The sequence below is a fragment of the Erithacus rubecula genome, assembly GCF_903797595.1.
Source record: "Erithacus rubecula genome assembly, chromosome: 16".
Lineage (NCBI taxonomy): Eukaryota > Metazoa > Chordata > Aves > Passeriformes > Muscicapidae > Erithacus > Erithacus rubecula.
In genome coordinates, this window is record NC_136668.1 from 7,261,314 (window position 1) to 7,274,927 (window position 13,614).

Here is a 13,614-nt window from a genome sequence, read left to right on the forward strand (position 1 = left end):
TGGTGACACCACAGCAGGTACAGGACGCCCTTGGCCTCCCGACCCTCTGGGCACGCTCTGGCTCACGTTCAGCGACTGTGCACCAGCACTCCCAAGGCTTTTCCACCAGGGCAGCTTTCCAGCCGTGCTGCCCCCAGCTTGTGCCGCTCCCCCACACCGCCTTACCTTACCTTACCCTGCATTTCCCTTGTCCCTCCATTGATTATGCCTCGCGTGCCTTCTCCTCCCTACCCCTCCCGTGGCTTTGATTTCCTTTCCCTTGCCGCCTTGCTCTACCAATCCCTCCCTTGCCAGCCTGTTCCATGTTTTCCCGAGCGCTTCCTGGCCTCGCCCGGAGGTGCCCGGACGCACGGGAAGGGTTCCTGGACTCGCCCCCGCCTCAGCGCCTCCGGCTCCCCCCGCTATCCCCTCGGACCGCAAGCCCCGCCCATCCCGGGCTGAGGCAGCGCCCGGCCCCGCCAATCCCGGCCCGCCTTTCTCCGCTCTGTCCAATCACAGCCGCCCTTTCAATCCGGCCCCTGTCCCGCCAAGCTCTGCTTGGTGGGCCCCTCAGCCCGGCCCCACCGCCCCGTTCGCCTGAGACGCTGCTCCAGGACACGGCGGAGCGGCGGCTTCGCTGCGGCAGCGCGCCGCAGATGCTTCTGGGGCCCGAGAAGGGCCGGCGGCGGCTCCCCGTTCAGGTCCCGGCCGAGAGTTCTCCCCGGGGCAGGAGGGGACGGCGGGGAGCGGGCGCGATCGGCTCCCGGAGCGGCGGCGGGAGCTGCGCCGGAGGGCAAAGCGGGCCTCGGGAAAAGAGCGGGGCAGGGATTGGCTGGGCTGGACATGCCCACAGGCTGTGATTGGCTGCGCCGCGCCGGCAGGAGGGTATAAATATGGTGCACAGCTAGGGCTGGTGCCAGTGTGGCGGCGCGGATGCGTGTGGAGGCGGGAGGTGTAGCGCCGCACCGAGGCCCCTCACAGAACCCATCAGCTCACGCGACAAGGGAGGCCTTGCATACCCCTTCCTTGCCTTAATTTTCCTTCCCTTACCTTGTTCTGCCTCTGCCTCCTTGATCTACCTTTTCCTAGCCCTTTCTTACCTTGCTTTCCCTGCTATGCCCCCGTCTTGCCCTTTTCAGCACAGAAAAGATGTATAGTTTTATTTATGTCTAACTCTTTTTTAGGGAGCCACAGGTTTAAAAACTGACCTTGTTTGTGGACATCCAGCAAAATCTATGGCTCAGCAGCAAAGAGGGCTGGGGGAACCCCAAGCCACCCACAGGAGACTGGGGGGGCTGTCACACCCTGACTGGAAGGTCACTCATGGGGCTCCACCCGGCTGTGGGCACTGGGCTCTGCACCTGTCACAGGGGCTGGCAGCACCAGGGGTGCCCAGAGGGAGGAGAAAACATCACAGCTGCAGAAACATCCACAATGACCTTTAAAGAACAGCTCTGGCTTAATGAGGCAGGTGAGCAAATCCCTGCCCGGAGCAGCAAGTGGAGACAGGAGTCACAGCAGGGGACAGACAGATTTATTATGTTTCTGGGAGCAGCGCCATTACATTTTGCTGGGGATAAGGTCACCCCCTGCAGCCAGAGCAGATAGATGGGGTGGGATGGTTATTCAAAGAGACAGGAAGAAGGAGCTACAGCCAAACCCCCAGGATCTGCTGCCAACATGGGGCTCCATGGGTCACTGTGGCAGACGTGTGGCTGGTGTCTGCCAGAGCCACTTCCACAACATCTTTCCAGCAACATTCCCAAGAGCCAGGGCACGGCACAGGAGTCAGTGCAGCCTCTTGGTTCCCACCAGGGAATGAAGGGCATAAGACAAGAATAAATACAGCTTTCAAAGTCACCTTGACACCCCACCCACTGCTGCACAGCCTGCTGAAGGCATTTACAGAAGGAAATCTGCCAGCCGGAATCCAGCAAAGGAGTAGATGTGCCCGAAGGGGTTAACACTGACTCGTTCGTATCCTGATCTCCTCCACCAGGCTCTCCCTGCGAACATTCACCTACACAGGGGAGCAAAAAGTTGCTTTAATACAGTCCAGCAGCTTGGCATGTCACCACAGCGGTGGCCCTGTGTCTCAGGAGGTCACACATAGCTGTCACCAGTCTCTCTACAGAGACTGACTGAGTGGGCTGCAGCAGCCACCTGTAAGCTGAACCTGTAAGAGCAGGCATGCACCAGCAACCCCAATAAGCCCTTTCCTGCATAATGGTTATGAGAATGATGCTCTTCCCACACTTTCCTATTGGTTCCAAAGCTACTGATCTAGGTGATCTTAGCCAGTGACCTATGTACTGATTCCAGTGCTGCCTGTTTTTGGAATCTGTCCTGAGACAACAGGCACAGAGCAGCCCTGCAGTTCAGTGCAAACCAAGTTCTGTCTCACTCATTCCAAGAGCACCATGAATCATCCTTCCATGCTCCTGAACTGAGGGGTTCAAGGAGCACACAGGATGGGAAACACTCCAAAGCTACAGACAACAGCACTTCATGACTCCAGGAATCTGCATGGGGCAAGGAACTGGGTTGTTACAGAAGCTGCTGGAAACAGCACTGGGTCTGGAGCTGGTTTGAGCTGGGCTGAAGGGTCACACAGCCAACCCCACCATGCCACAGGCCATACCTCCTCCCTGGTTGCCACAATCCGCAGCTTGACGACTCCATCTTTGAGCTCCTGCTCACCCACAATGGCCACAAGAGGGATGCCTGTGTCCTCACAGTACTGCAGCTGATTCAGCAGCTTGGGGTTCTTCTTGTACAGCATCTCTGCCTGGGAAAAAGCCAGAGCACAACACCATCATCAAACTGGAAGTTTCACTGGACCCCTTCAACCAGGCACTGCTGGACTGGTCTGCTGAGTGTGGGGTTGTGTGGTGGGGACAGGACAGACTCATGGAGAAGGCTGGGCACAGTTCCATCCTGAACTGCAAGTTCAACAAGGCTAACCAATAGGGCTAACCAAGCCCTGCTGCCCAGCCCTTCCTGGAGAGCCCATGATTTGGGACACTGAGAAAAGGAAGGTCCATTCAGGAAGGCAGTTTGCTGCCCACAACTCCTTCCCTAAGCAAAGCCAGATCTGGTCCATTCCTGGATAGGGAGTGAACCAGGCAGCTCTTGACTTTGCCATCACCCAGTCATACCTTGATTCCAGCATCCCACAGCTCAGAGATGAGCTTCAGTCGCTCTTCAAGGAGCTTCTTTTGGGCAGAGGCCACCAGCACCTGTGTCTCCGTTGTCCTGACCTTTTCCTCAGAGGCCTACAGTGGGGACAAGACCCAAAAAATGCCACAGGCACCCGAGATTCTACCAGCAGGATCAGTCACCACTCAGCTCCATCAATCTAGCAGTGAAGAGGACTGGGCTCAGAGGGATCAACAAAATTAACTCAGAGTCAGGGAGATCCCACAGATCCCATCCTAGAGCAGAATCAATTTCCCCATGATGTGTGCTTAACTGATATTTCTTAGCTTCCCTGATATTTTTCCACACCCAAGGGCCTCCTAAATATTTGCTCCGAGCAGCTCAGAAGCAACACACCCAGGAGGTGATGGACACAGGCAGCTGCCTGCTCTACAGCTGAGATTCTAACTATGGGTTAAACAGCAGCAAGCTGAACACTCTATCAGCCCCTGTGGCAGATGCTGCATACTCCATGTGGCATTTCCCTGCTGCCTTGCTGAAGGGACCAGCCTTTAAAAGGTCACCTGCAAAGGAACAAACCTGGCCAGGACTGGAGGTGGTGGGGGAGGAATTCAGCTTCTATTTGGAAATTCCAGTTGTGTCTGGCTGCCAAGAGAGAACAGCAGACTTCTGGGGAAAAGGAATGTGTAGCCACATTCTGGGAGCTCACAAAGAGCCATTTAATACCCATTGATTGGGACAGAGAACAGTACAACTTTGAGGAGAGGGGAGAGGAAAAAGCTATCTGGTAAACCCCTAGAAGCACTGCAGTTCCTGCCCTGGAACATGTGATCCCTGTCTGGTCTCTGTAGTGTCATAGGCAGCATGAATAGATGTGTGAGGCTGCTGCCTCCCTTGCAGAACAATGCCTAATGTACTGGGGAACACTATGGTACCTGCCCTAGGTACCTGCCCTTGCTGAGGATTAAAGCTGCCTAAGGGCTGTGGGAAGAAGGGTCTTGTGTCCAGTGGGAGCCCCAGATATCACCAGGCCAGGTGAGAGAACTGGAGGTTATATCCTGGTTCTGACTCCTGATGCAGAGCACAGCAGAGGCCTGGCTGGCTTCTCCAAAGCCTGGGGCAAGGTACACTCACTTCAGCATCTGCTGGAGTGGGGGATTAACCATGCTTAGGCACCTACTTGTTGGAACCCTGAAGTGTGGGAGTTTTCAACCTTCTGTCCTTTCTGACACTGATCCCCAAAAGAACACTGCTTTTGACTTGAGGCCCTGGAGGTGTCCAAAATCAAGTGATGGAGTTGGGATCACTGGTGTGTAGTTTGGATAAAAGTGTGTAATATCACATGGTGAAGGGTTTGGAATTTGGGGGTTTAGAATATAGTAACAAGTATGGGACAAGAAGGACGTTCTAGAGCAGTGTCTTCTTCTTCTTTCTCATTCCTTCTTCTTGGTTTTAAGTAGGAGTTTTTGGTTGGATAGAAAGTACTGCAGTGTGGGTCACAGGTGTTTGGTCATTGGGTCAAAAATATAAATAATATGTTAGTTTTTAATTGGACTGTTTGCCTTTGAATAACTAACTCTGAACATGAAAATCCTGTCTCTTGTGCTTCAATCCTAACTGATTGAAGGCAGAGGAAAAAAAAAAAAAAAATCTAGCTACTAATACCTACCTCCAGTCTCTGTTCCAGGATGGAGAAGATGCGCTCGATGCCGATGCTGACCCCCACACAGGGCACCTTCCTGCCCTTGGGATCAAACATCCCCACCAGCCCGTCGTAGCGGCCGCCTCCAGCCACGCTCCCGACGCTGGCCGGCTCCTCCCCGTGCTCGTTGTCCTGCTGCAGCAGCACAGCCTCAAAGATCACCCCTGTGTAATAGTCCAGGCCCCGCGCCAGGCTCAGGTCGAAGGAGATCTGCAGGGCACAGGGGCCGCCCCGTCACCGGCTGCTCGGGGCCCGCCAGGGCAGCGCCCTCCTGCCCCCACAGCTCCTCACCTTGCCTGTGATGCCAAACAGGGTCAGGTACTCAAACAGCAGCTTCATGTCCCCCAGCCCTTCCTTGGCCAGCTTGTTCTGGGATAGCTTTGGGTCCTGGAGAAGCTGCTCGATCAGGTCCAGCCCACCTGTGGGGACCAGCCATGCCTCAGGTGTGCCAGGGCAGCAGCACCTGGCACAAGGCCCTGGCCAGCTGGCTGTGTGCCCTGCACCTTCCATCCCCAGACCAGAACAAGGCCAAGGTGGTGCTCACCATGGAGCTGGACATACTCTCCGATGCGATCTGCAGCCTCAGGAGAGAGCCCCTTCTCTCCCACCATCTCACTCCTCACTTCTTCCCATGGCATCTGTAGGGGAGAGAAGGGCATCAGTTACTGCATCAGTGTCACAGGCTCTCCTCTGTATGGCAGAATCCCATTCTCATGATTAGAAGGTGCAGGAGAGAAGCAGCAGCTCTCAGAGCAGTTGTGTGTGCATAACTCAATTTCTTATACTTCTCCACAACCTGTTTGTACCCCAACTCTATAAAAATACTTTTAGTTTGATTTCTGGCCAGAATCAAATATTAGCATTGTATAACCACCAAGTCTAAAAGCAATCTTGCTGCTGTGGTTTCCCTGGTTAGGTACTTAGTCATAAACACCACCCAGGAAAGCACTGCTGGTCATGGAATCACCTGGAAAAGTGTGAGGTATTGCTTGGGTAATGGAAAAACCCCAAAGTAAGCAGCATTTTCCAGCCAATTCTCATGGACAATGGTTCACTCCCTGAGACTCCAGCAGCAGCAGATGCAGCCTGGGGCTCCAGCCCATACCTTATCCAGTTTGTCAACGCTGGAGCAGATGGTTCGGAATTTGCTGTCTGGGACCCCACAAACTGCAAACATCCCGTCAAGGATGCGCCGGTCGTTGACCTGGGGGAAAGGGAGCAGCACATCAGGAATTATCAACTCAAGCAGATGCTTCAGCAGTGTCCTGCTTCATTCCCTTGTAATTTTAAGCATGGAAGAGAACATAGGAGATGTCTGTCAAGGGAGTTTTTTTACTATTTGTAATTTCTGTTTCCCATTCTTGGGGAGCTGAGCTTCCCAAAACAGACCAAGTAGCACAACTGACATCCACCAAGCCTGGGCAGAGCCATCAAATTTCATTCTAGACCCACAGACACCTCCACTCAACAGAACAAAAAAACCAAACCATCAGGGCCTATGAGTCTCCTCATATGGACATGTAAAAACAGCTCAGGAACAGACCACAGCCAAAGAGATGAATTCTGAGTATTACCCTACATTATCAGCATAAGATAAAGGGACATCTGATTATGTTAAATCCTCAAAGAGGATTTTTTTTAATAACAGTATAGTGAATTCTGTAGCTCAATTATGCTCTGTAAGAGTATGTAATTAAGGCCAAAGACTCAGCTGGATTCAACACTTCCATGGGTAATGAGAATATCTACAATTAGTCAGAAACAAAGCAACTGTACAGGAATTTGGAATCCAGCATCAACATGAACCAGAAAGTGCCTTGTGAGAGACAAAGATAACCACAGGCAAGTTATTCTGTTGCTCCCTGCTGCAGGAGTGTCTTCATCCTCAAAGGCCCCACTTTTATCATTGCCCAAACACCCAGTTCCTTCATCTCACCCAAACAGGTTCCAGGGGAAGTACCCAAACCCTGTCCCATGGGGCTGCAACAGGAACACAGCATCCAGCCTGCAGTGCCCAGCTCCAGGCCCCTCATAGATCCCACTGCCTTCCTGTGCATCCAGCACTCCTACCCACTGCTCTCCTGTGCACCCTTCCCATCCTGCCTCACTTACACATCTGAGCACCATTTGGTGCCATCCCAAGGGAACAGAGGTGTCTGGAAGAAAATAGCAAGCTCAGTCTACAGTAGGGCACAACTCCTGGTCTAGAAATGCTTCAGTTGTAAAAAGGGCTTGGTGGAAAGGCAGGAATCTGCAGGCAACACCACACACACCGAGCAGATGCCTGCTAAGGAGACGTCAGAAGCTGGGATAAGGGCAGGAATCCTGCAACAGAACCTGTTTTACTGCAGGCAGTGAATATGACAATCACTGCTTAGACAGATATTAGGAAGATATTTTTTATTATTGGGGCAGTGAGGCGCTGGCACAGGTTGTCCAGAGAAGCTGTAACTGCCCAATTCCTACAAGTATTCAGGACCAGGCTGGACAGGGCTTGGAGCAGCCTGGTCTAGGGCCAGGTGTCCCTGGCCATGGCAGAATAATGGAACTGGATTATATTTAAGGTCCCTTCCAACCCAGACCATTCTATCATTCTAGCTGGCTGTTGGAATTTTGCAAGGGACCATAGTTAGTTCTGGAGAGAACACTATCAGTTGCAGCCTCAGAAAAACTCCTGTCATTCCCAGCTCAAAGCAAATCCAAGTGGAGATCCAACCTTTAGCACAAAGGGAAGCACATTTGCTTCCAGGCAGAGAGGAGGGACAAACTTCTGGGTAAGCCTTAGAGTGGGAAGAGGTGCTACTGTGTAAAACCACAGAACAATGACCACTGCTTCCCACCATGGCACAGAGAACCCACCCAGTCTCACCTTGATGACAAAGTCCCCGAGCTGCAGGTCACTCAGGATCTCATGCACAATCTTCAGGCACTCAGCATCAGGAATCATGGGGTCAAACTGCCCAGCAATGTCAAAATCCTGGGGGCAGAGGAAAAGGCAGTGAGCAATTCAGCACCACAGCACAGCTGCAGAAAAACAGCTTCAATACACAACTGCTAACAGCAATTTATACACAAACCCAGCAGAACTGGGATGTGAGGGAGCACTATCCTTTACAGATTCAATCCAGAAGGGACAGGATGTGGGTTAGGACCTCTACCATGGAAGGCAGCAGTGATCTCATGTCCACTGCATTTCAAAGAGTTTGTTCACTCTGACCTGCTCCCCTGACCCAGCAGTTGCTGTGTGACACTATGAAACAGAGATCCCCAAAAAACAACAGAAAGGAGGAGCAGCAGTAAATAAACAGAACCAGGAAGGGGAGGAAAAAACTGCTTCTCATTTGCTAAATTTATTATTATATTTACTAAATGCCAAATGTTTCACATTGATTCTTAGGGTGCTTTTTTAATACACGTGCCAATCAAGTTAATGATTAGGGAAGGCAAGAGAAGCAAAACCAGAGTTTCAACTGCTAAGAAAGAAAAAGGAATCAGGAACCCTGAGTGGTCCCCACCAGGGACTACCAGAACTAGCACATAGAAGAAACAAAGCTCAACATTAAGATGCTTTAATAGGCTGGTCTCCCACAATTGGAAACATCAGTCTTCAGAGAGAAATAAAACAAAGAAGCAGCAAGAGAGCCCTTGTTCAACTCCTGTTTAGGAATCCCCAATTTCAAAGTCTTCAGTGAGATTTTAGGTACAAGAATAATTTTCATTATGTGGATATATTTCAACAGGGCTTCACCAAGTTCTCAAAATAAACTGGGGAAGTCCAGGAAGAGATGGGATCACATAGTCAATTCCTGATCAGCTGAGTGCAAAAAGGGCTGATGCAATCCTTGGGAAAATTGGGTGAGGAAGCACAGGAAGTGTACAGGAAGTCAGGAAAGTGATGATATCACTGTAAATGGCACAGATGAAACCTCACTGAAAAAAAAACCCAACAGGCTGGTGAATTATTTTGAAGAAAAGCTACAGGAAAAGGTGCTAAGCTCAGAAAAGAATGAAAACACCTCCAAGAAGAGAAAGTGAAAAAGGTAACAGAGCTTGATTTACGTGGTTTAAGGAGGGGACATTTCCAATGTTTACCTGGGAAAGGGGAAGAATACAGGACAGCTACTGTTTTAAGAGCTGAACTTTTTAAATGAGAGGAAGAAAACAATCAGATACAAATAAGTTCAGCCTGGATATTACAAGACTATTTCTAGTTATCCTAGGAGTGAGATCTTGGAGTAAGAGATGAGATAGGAGGCAATGACCCAAAGTCATCTGGAAACAAGAATCACCAAGCCAAAGCTGGAAGAAGGTATTCCCAGGGGTTGCATAATGAAGTAGAAATATTCCCAAACAACAACAAAAAAAAATTGTTTGCAATAAGAGTCCCTGGGGACTGTATCAGCAGAGCAGAGCAAAACTCTTCCCTGGGGCTACTACAAGAATGCCAGGAAGGAAATTACTTTGTTACTTGTTCTGTAATTTGGCCTCTGGTTTTTCCCTTCCTTTGAAGTTGAAATTGAGTAAACATGGAAGGGAAGTAGCGTATGTTACTGCCTTGCCTGGTTTGTACGTCCTGCTAACACACCCAGAGCCGAACTTTTGCCAGATTTGGGATCAGAAGGAAATTCTTCCCCACCACCCATCCAACAAGCACTGTGGGATGGAGCAAGGAGCTGCTCTCCCATACAGAGCAAATGAGGAGACACCTGGGGGCTTTAGGACAAAGTTCCACACCATGCCAGCCCTGTGTCACAACTGTCACATCTCCAGTTGTTCTTCACACTCATAAGGACACATTAAGGACATGAGTAGATCCTTCAAAGCTTCCCACAGCCACGGGGAAGGGTAACACAGCTGTTATTTGACAGTGCTATGCATCCACAGGTGCTGCCCAGCCCCAGCCAGACTCACACACTGGTAGAACTCGCGGTAGCGGCCCCTGGTCATGGCAGGGTTGTCCCTCCTGTACACCTTGGCAATGTGGTAGCGCTTGATGTTGGTGATCTTGTTCATGGCCAGGTAGCGAGCAAAGGGCACCTGAGACAGAGAGTTAAGGATGGGAACAAGAAGGGATCATCCTCCCCAGTTATCAGTCACAGGCAGTGCTGAGTCCTCACTGTCTCCCTGGGGCAAAGAAGTGCCTAGAGACAGCTTATCACAGCTCCCCAGGGTCTCCACACATGCTGCCTCCAAGTGTCCCTTCAGGCTTCTTCCAGCACCTTAGGCTGGATCTCAGACTCACATGGGCTGTGTGCTGCAGCAGCCTGGCCTGGGAACCCTTCCTGGGAGAAACCACACTCGGTACAGATCTTCTGTACTTCCACACACATGGGGCATGAAGCTGTGTCAGGGGAGGGTCAGGCTGGTTATCAAGAAAAGGTTCTTCCCCCAGAGGGTTGTTGGGCACAGGCACAGGCTCCCCAAGGAAGTGGTTGTGGCACCAGGCCTAACAGAGCTCAAGGAGCATTGGGAAAACCCTCTCAGGTACTTGGCTGGAGTATCCTGTGCAGGGTCAGGAGTTGGACTCAAAGATCCTTGGGGTCACTTCCAATTTAGGATATTCCATGATTCTTAACATTCCTTCACTGACCAGAAGCAATGCAGAGTAAATAAGCAAGCAAGGGTTCTGTACCCACTGAACCACACTGCCTGCTCATGCTCTCCTTGTCAGTTTGGGGTCCTCCCTCCCCCTCAGGACAGCACTGCCCCAAAAGCAGAACAGACAAGGCCCCTCAGCACCAGCTGTGGCAGGATACTGTCAGGTCATAGCGCAGGGACAGCAGCTCTCCTCCCTGATCTTTTAGATCATAGATGAGCTTCGAGTCTTCACCGTATTTCCCTGTCAGTGTCTCCTACAACAAAACAGAGGAACAAACAGCACCTTCAGTGACAGGAGATCAGCCCTAGAGCATAGAAAAAACAAGGAGAGAAAGGGAGAATGCCTAGGAACAGAAGAAGGAAACTCAAGCCTCAACACTCTGAGCTGCAGGAGCCTCACCAGCTGAGCCAGCCTGCAGTGTCCTCACCCACCTTCAGCTCGAACACGGGCGTGTCGATGACCTCGGCTCCGTGGCGCTTGAAGCACGAGATGATGGCTCTGAAGGCTCTCTCACGGATGGCCATCTCCTTGGGGCCAAAATCCCGTGTGCCCTGGCATCAGGGAGGAAAAGGAGCAAAGGAACTTTGGGTTAGAGGCATGAAATGAGAAAAATGCCTGAAGCAATATGAAGAAGGTGCCATACTGCTAACAAAGTCAGAGAGACCAGGTCCAGACACCAGATATTGGTAAACAGCACAAAAAATGTTGAAAAACATCAGGACAGAGCTCAGACAGAGTCTGCCAAGGTCTGAGGAGCGAAACCTAAGCCAGGAGTCTCACAGTACAGGAAACAAAGGAGATAAAACAGGTCCAGCAGTCAGAGTTCAGAGCCTGACAGTGCAACCAGGACCTGTCCTCAGGTCTGATTCAGACCTATTAGCCAGACTCCTGCCCAAGGAGCCATCCCAAAGGTGGAAACAGAGGACAGACACATTCTTAAAATGTGGAATGACCATCAGCTCTGCAATTTCCAAACACAGAGACAAATAATTTTTCAAAATGCAGCACCTGTGAAATGTCTGTCTACAATTCACAGGGCCATGCACCCTTTCCATTTCTTTGGTGTCATGGATCACTGAATTATTTCTGTGACCATCTTTATACTCTCAGTAATTTATAAATCATTGTTAATTAGCTAGACCTCCAACTTCCACTTTATAAAACCAGTTAGGCAGAAGGAAGCACCCCCTCCCACAGATCCCTCAGGTGGCCTTCAGCTATCAATGACAAGCCTGAGATGGGCTGGAAACTCAGTTGAGTTTCTCTGGCACTCAGCAGGTCTGCAAAATCCCCTTCTCCACACTTTTAAACAGTGAAACACCCTTCCTCTTTCCAGGTATCACACTGCAATTACGTTTAACAAAACTTATCATAAATGAAATGGACAAAGGGGGAGTTTTGAGACATTTAAATATTGGAATAAATTCTTCCCTGTGAGATTGGCCAAGGGAAGCTGAGGCTGCCCCATCTCTGGAAGTGTCCAAGGCCAGGCTGGATGGGGCCTGGAGCAACCTGGGATAGTGGAAGGTGTCCCTGCCCATGGCAGGGGGTGGAACGAGATGAGCTTTAAGGTCCTTTCAACCCAAACCATCCCATATTTCTAGGATTTCCTGTGCCAGTGGCATCACCATAGCCTGGTTTGTGAACATATTCATAACTGTCTCCATGCTACAGCATGGAAGCAAGTGGTCTCTGATCAGCTGCCAGTGATGAAGCATCCCATTACAAAGTATTTCAGCAGAAATTGCATTAGGGACACGATTCTTAAGGGCTTGGAGACTGAAAAACTACTTCTAAAGGAAGAGTCCATCCACAAGAGGACACAGAAATTCCAACAGCTGGCCAGATCTGTTCAGTAGACAGGATTATTCAGCCCCTCAGACTAAAGGCAGATATGAGCCCTCTCACACTGGGCAGCTACAATGCTTGATAAGAAGGGAATTTCCTGACCATACCAGCAGTGGTTAGAACATCACAGAAGCACCCAGGAGCCTCTAAGGTAGTGGATATCTGGGTTAAATACTGTCACAGGATGTTTTCATCCCTCTCCCCCTTGCTGTTAAAACTGAAAGTGGAAACAGAAATGGAACAAAGAGAGGTGTGGCCATGCTGGACTTTTGCCCACAGATGTGAGGGGTGTGCTGGGTGTGTGTAAGGGGGGAGGAAATGCATACAGAGGGGCACAGCAGTGTGCTTTGGAGAGTTACCTTCGGGGTCTTGAGCACAAACTTGTGTTTCCCCTCATCTGCCCCCAGCTGTGCCTTCATCTCGAGCAGCTTTGTCACTTCCTTTGCAATCTGGGGATGGAGCAAGGAGAGAGCTGGGGATAAGACCACTCGCCAGGCTCAGCCCACTGCCTTCCCCAATACCTTCAACCTCAGTATTCCCAGCGCACCTGGACTCCACAACCTCAACACACCCACTATTCCCAGTTTCTCAGCAACCAGAGGACATTCCCTGCCCCTCTCCAGTACTTCCCCCTTCTCATACAAGCACCCCTATTTCAGAAAGCAAACACCCCCGCCATTCCCTGACTCCCACGACCTCCATTACCATCCACAGCTATCTCCACCACCAGCAGCTCCTGCTCCATGCACCAGCAGTTTCCAGCATCCTCCTCCCAATCCTAACTCTCCAAGCATCCTTCCCTTCAATCTAACACCGCTATCACCACCACGAGTCTCCCCTGCACCCTCAGCCCTTCCCGACACCCCTCTTCCCGATGCCCCCAGCCCAGTGATCTCTGCACCAGTATTCCCAGTTCCCCTCCCACCGCCCAGCCGCTCTCCCAGCGCAGCCCCGGTGCCCTCACTTCCCTCAAAGCCCCTCGTCCTCATCCCAACACCGCCACACCGCCGGCGCCCCAGTTCTCATTCCCCGCCCGTCCCAGCGCGCCGCCCCCAGTCCTACTGCCGCTCCCCCCGCACGCCATTCGCAGCGATACCGCAGCCCCGCACCTCGTCAGGATCGGCCTTGTCCTGTTTGAGCCTCCGCACGGTGTCCGCCTGGGCCCGCACCGCCGCCTCCTCCGCCGCCATGCTGAGTCCCGCCCGCGCCGCGCATGCGCAACTCCCGCGCTGCCGCCGCGCACGCGCAGCGCCGCCACCGCGGGAAGTAAAAGCCGGAGGCTGCGGTTTGGTTTATTTTTGAGGTTTATTATTATTATTTATTATTG

General features: G+C 51.4%; 1 protein-coding gene across 1 annotated transcript; it reads right to left on the reverse strand.

The window, feature by feature from the left end:
* Positions 1-1,491: 1,491 nt before the first annotated feature.
* Positions 1,492-13,555, reverse strand: LOC306808687 (histidine--tRNA ligase, cytoplasmic). The gene is made up of 13 exons (XM_079319502.1): positions 13,397-13,555; positions 12,647-12,736; positions 10,871-10,990; positions 10,597-10,692; positions 9,752-9,877; positions 7,710-7,817; positions 5,946-6,044; positions 5,385-5,478; positions 5,132-5,259; positions 4,808-5,050; positions 3,138-3,254; positions 2,621-2,767; positions 1,492-1,999 (listed from the first exon to the last, which is right to left on the reverse strand). Exons 1-13 carry the CDS (start codon positions 13,475-13,477, stop codon positions 1,940-1,942), a joined length of 1,509 nt encoding a protein of 502 aa, XP_079175628.1. The 5' UTR covers positions 13,478-13,555; the 3' UTR covers positions 1,492-1,939.
* Positions 13,556-13,614: the final 59 nt, after the last annotated feature.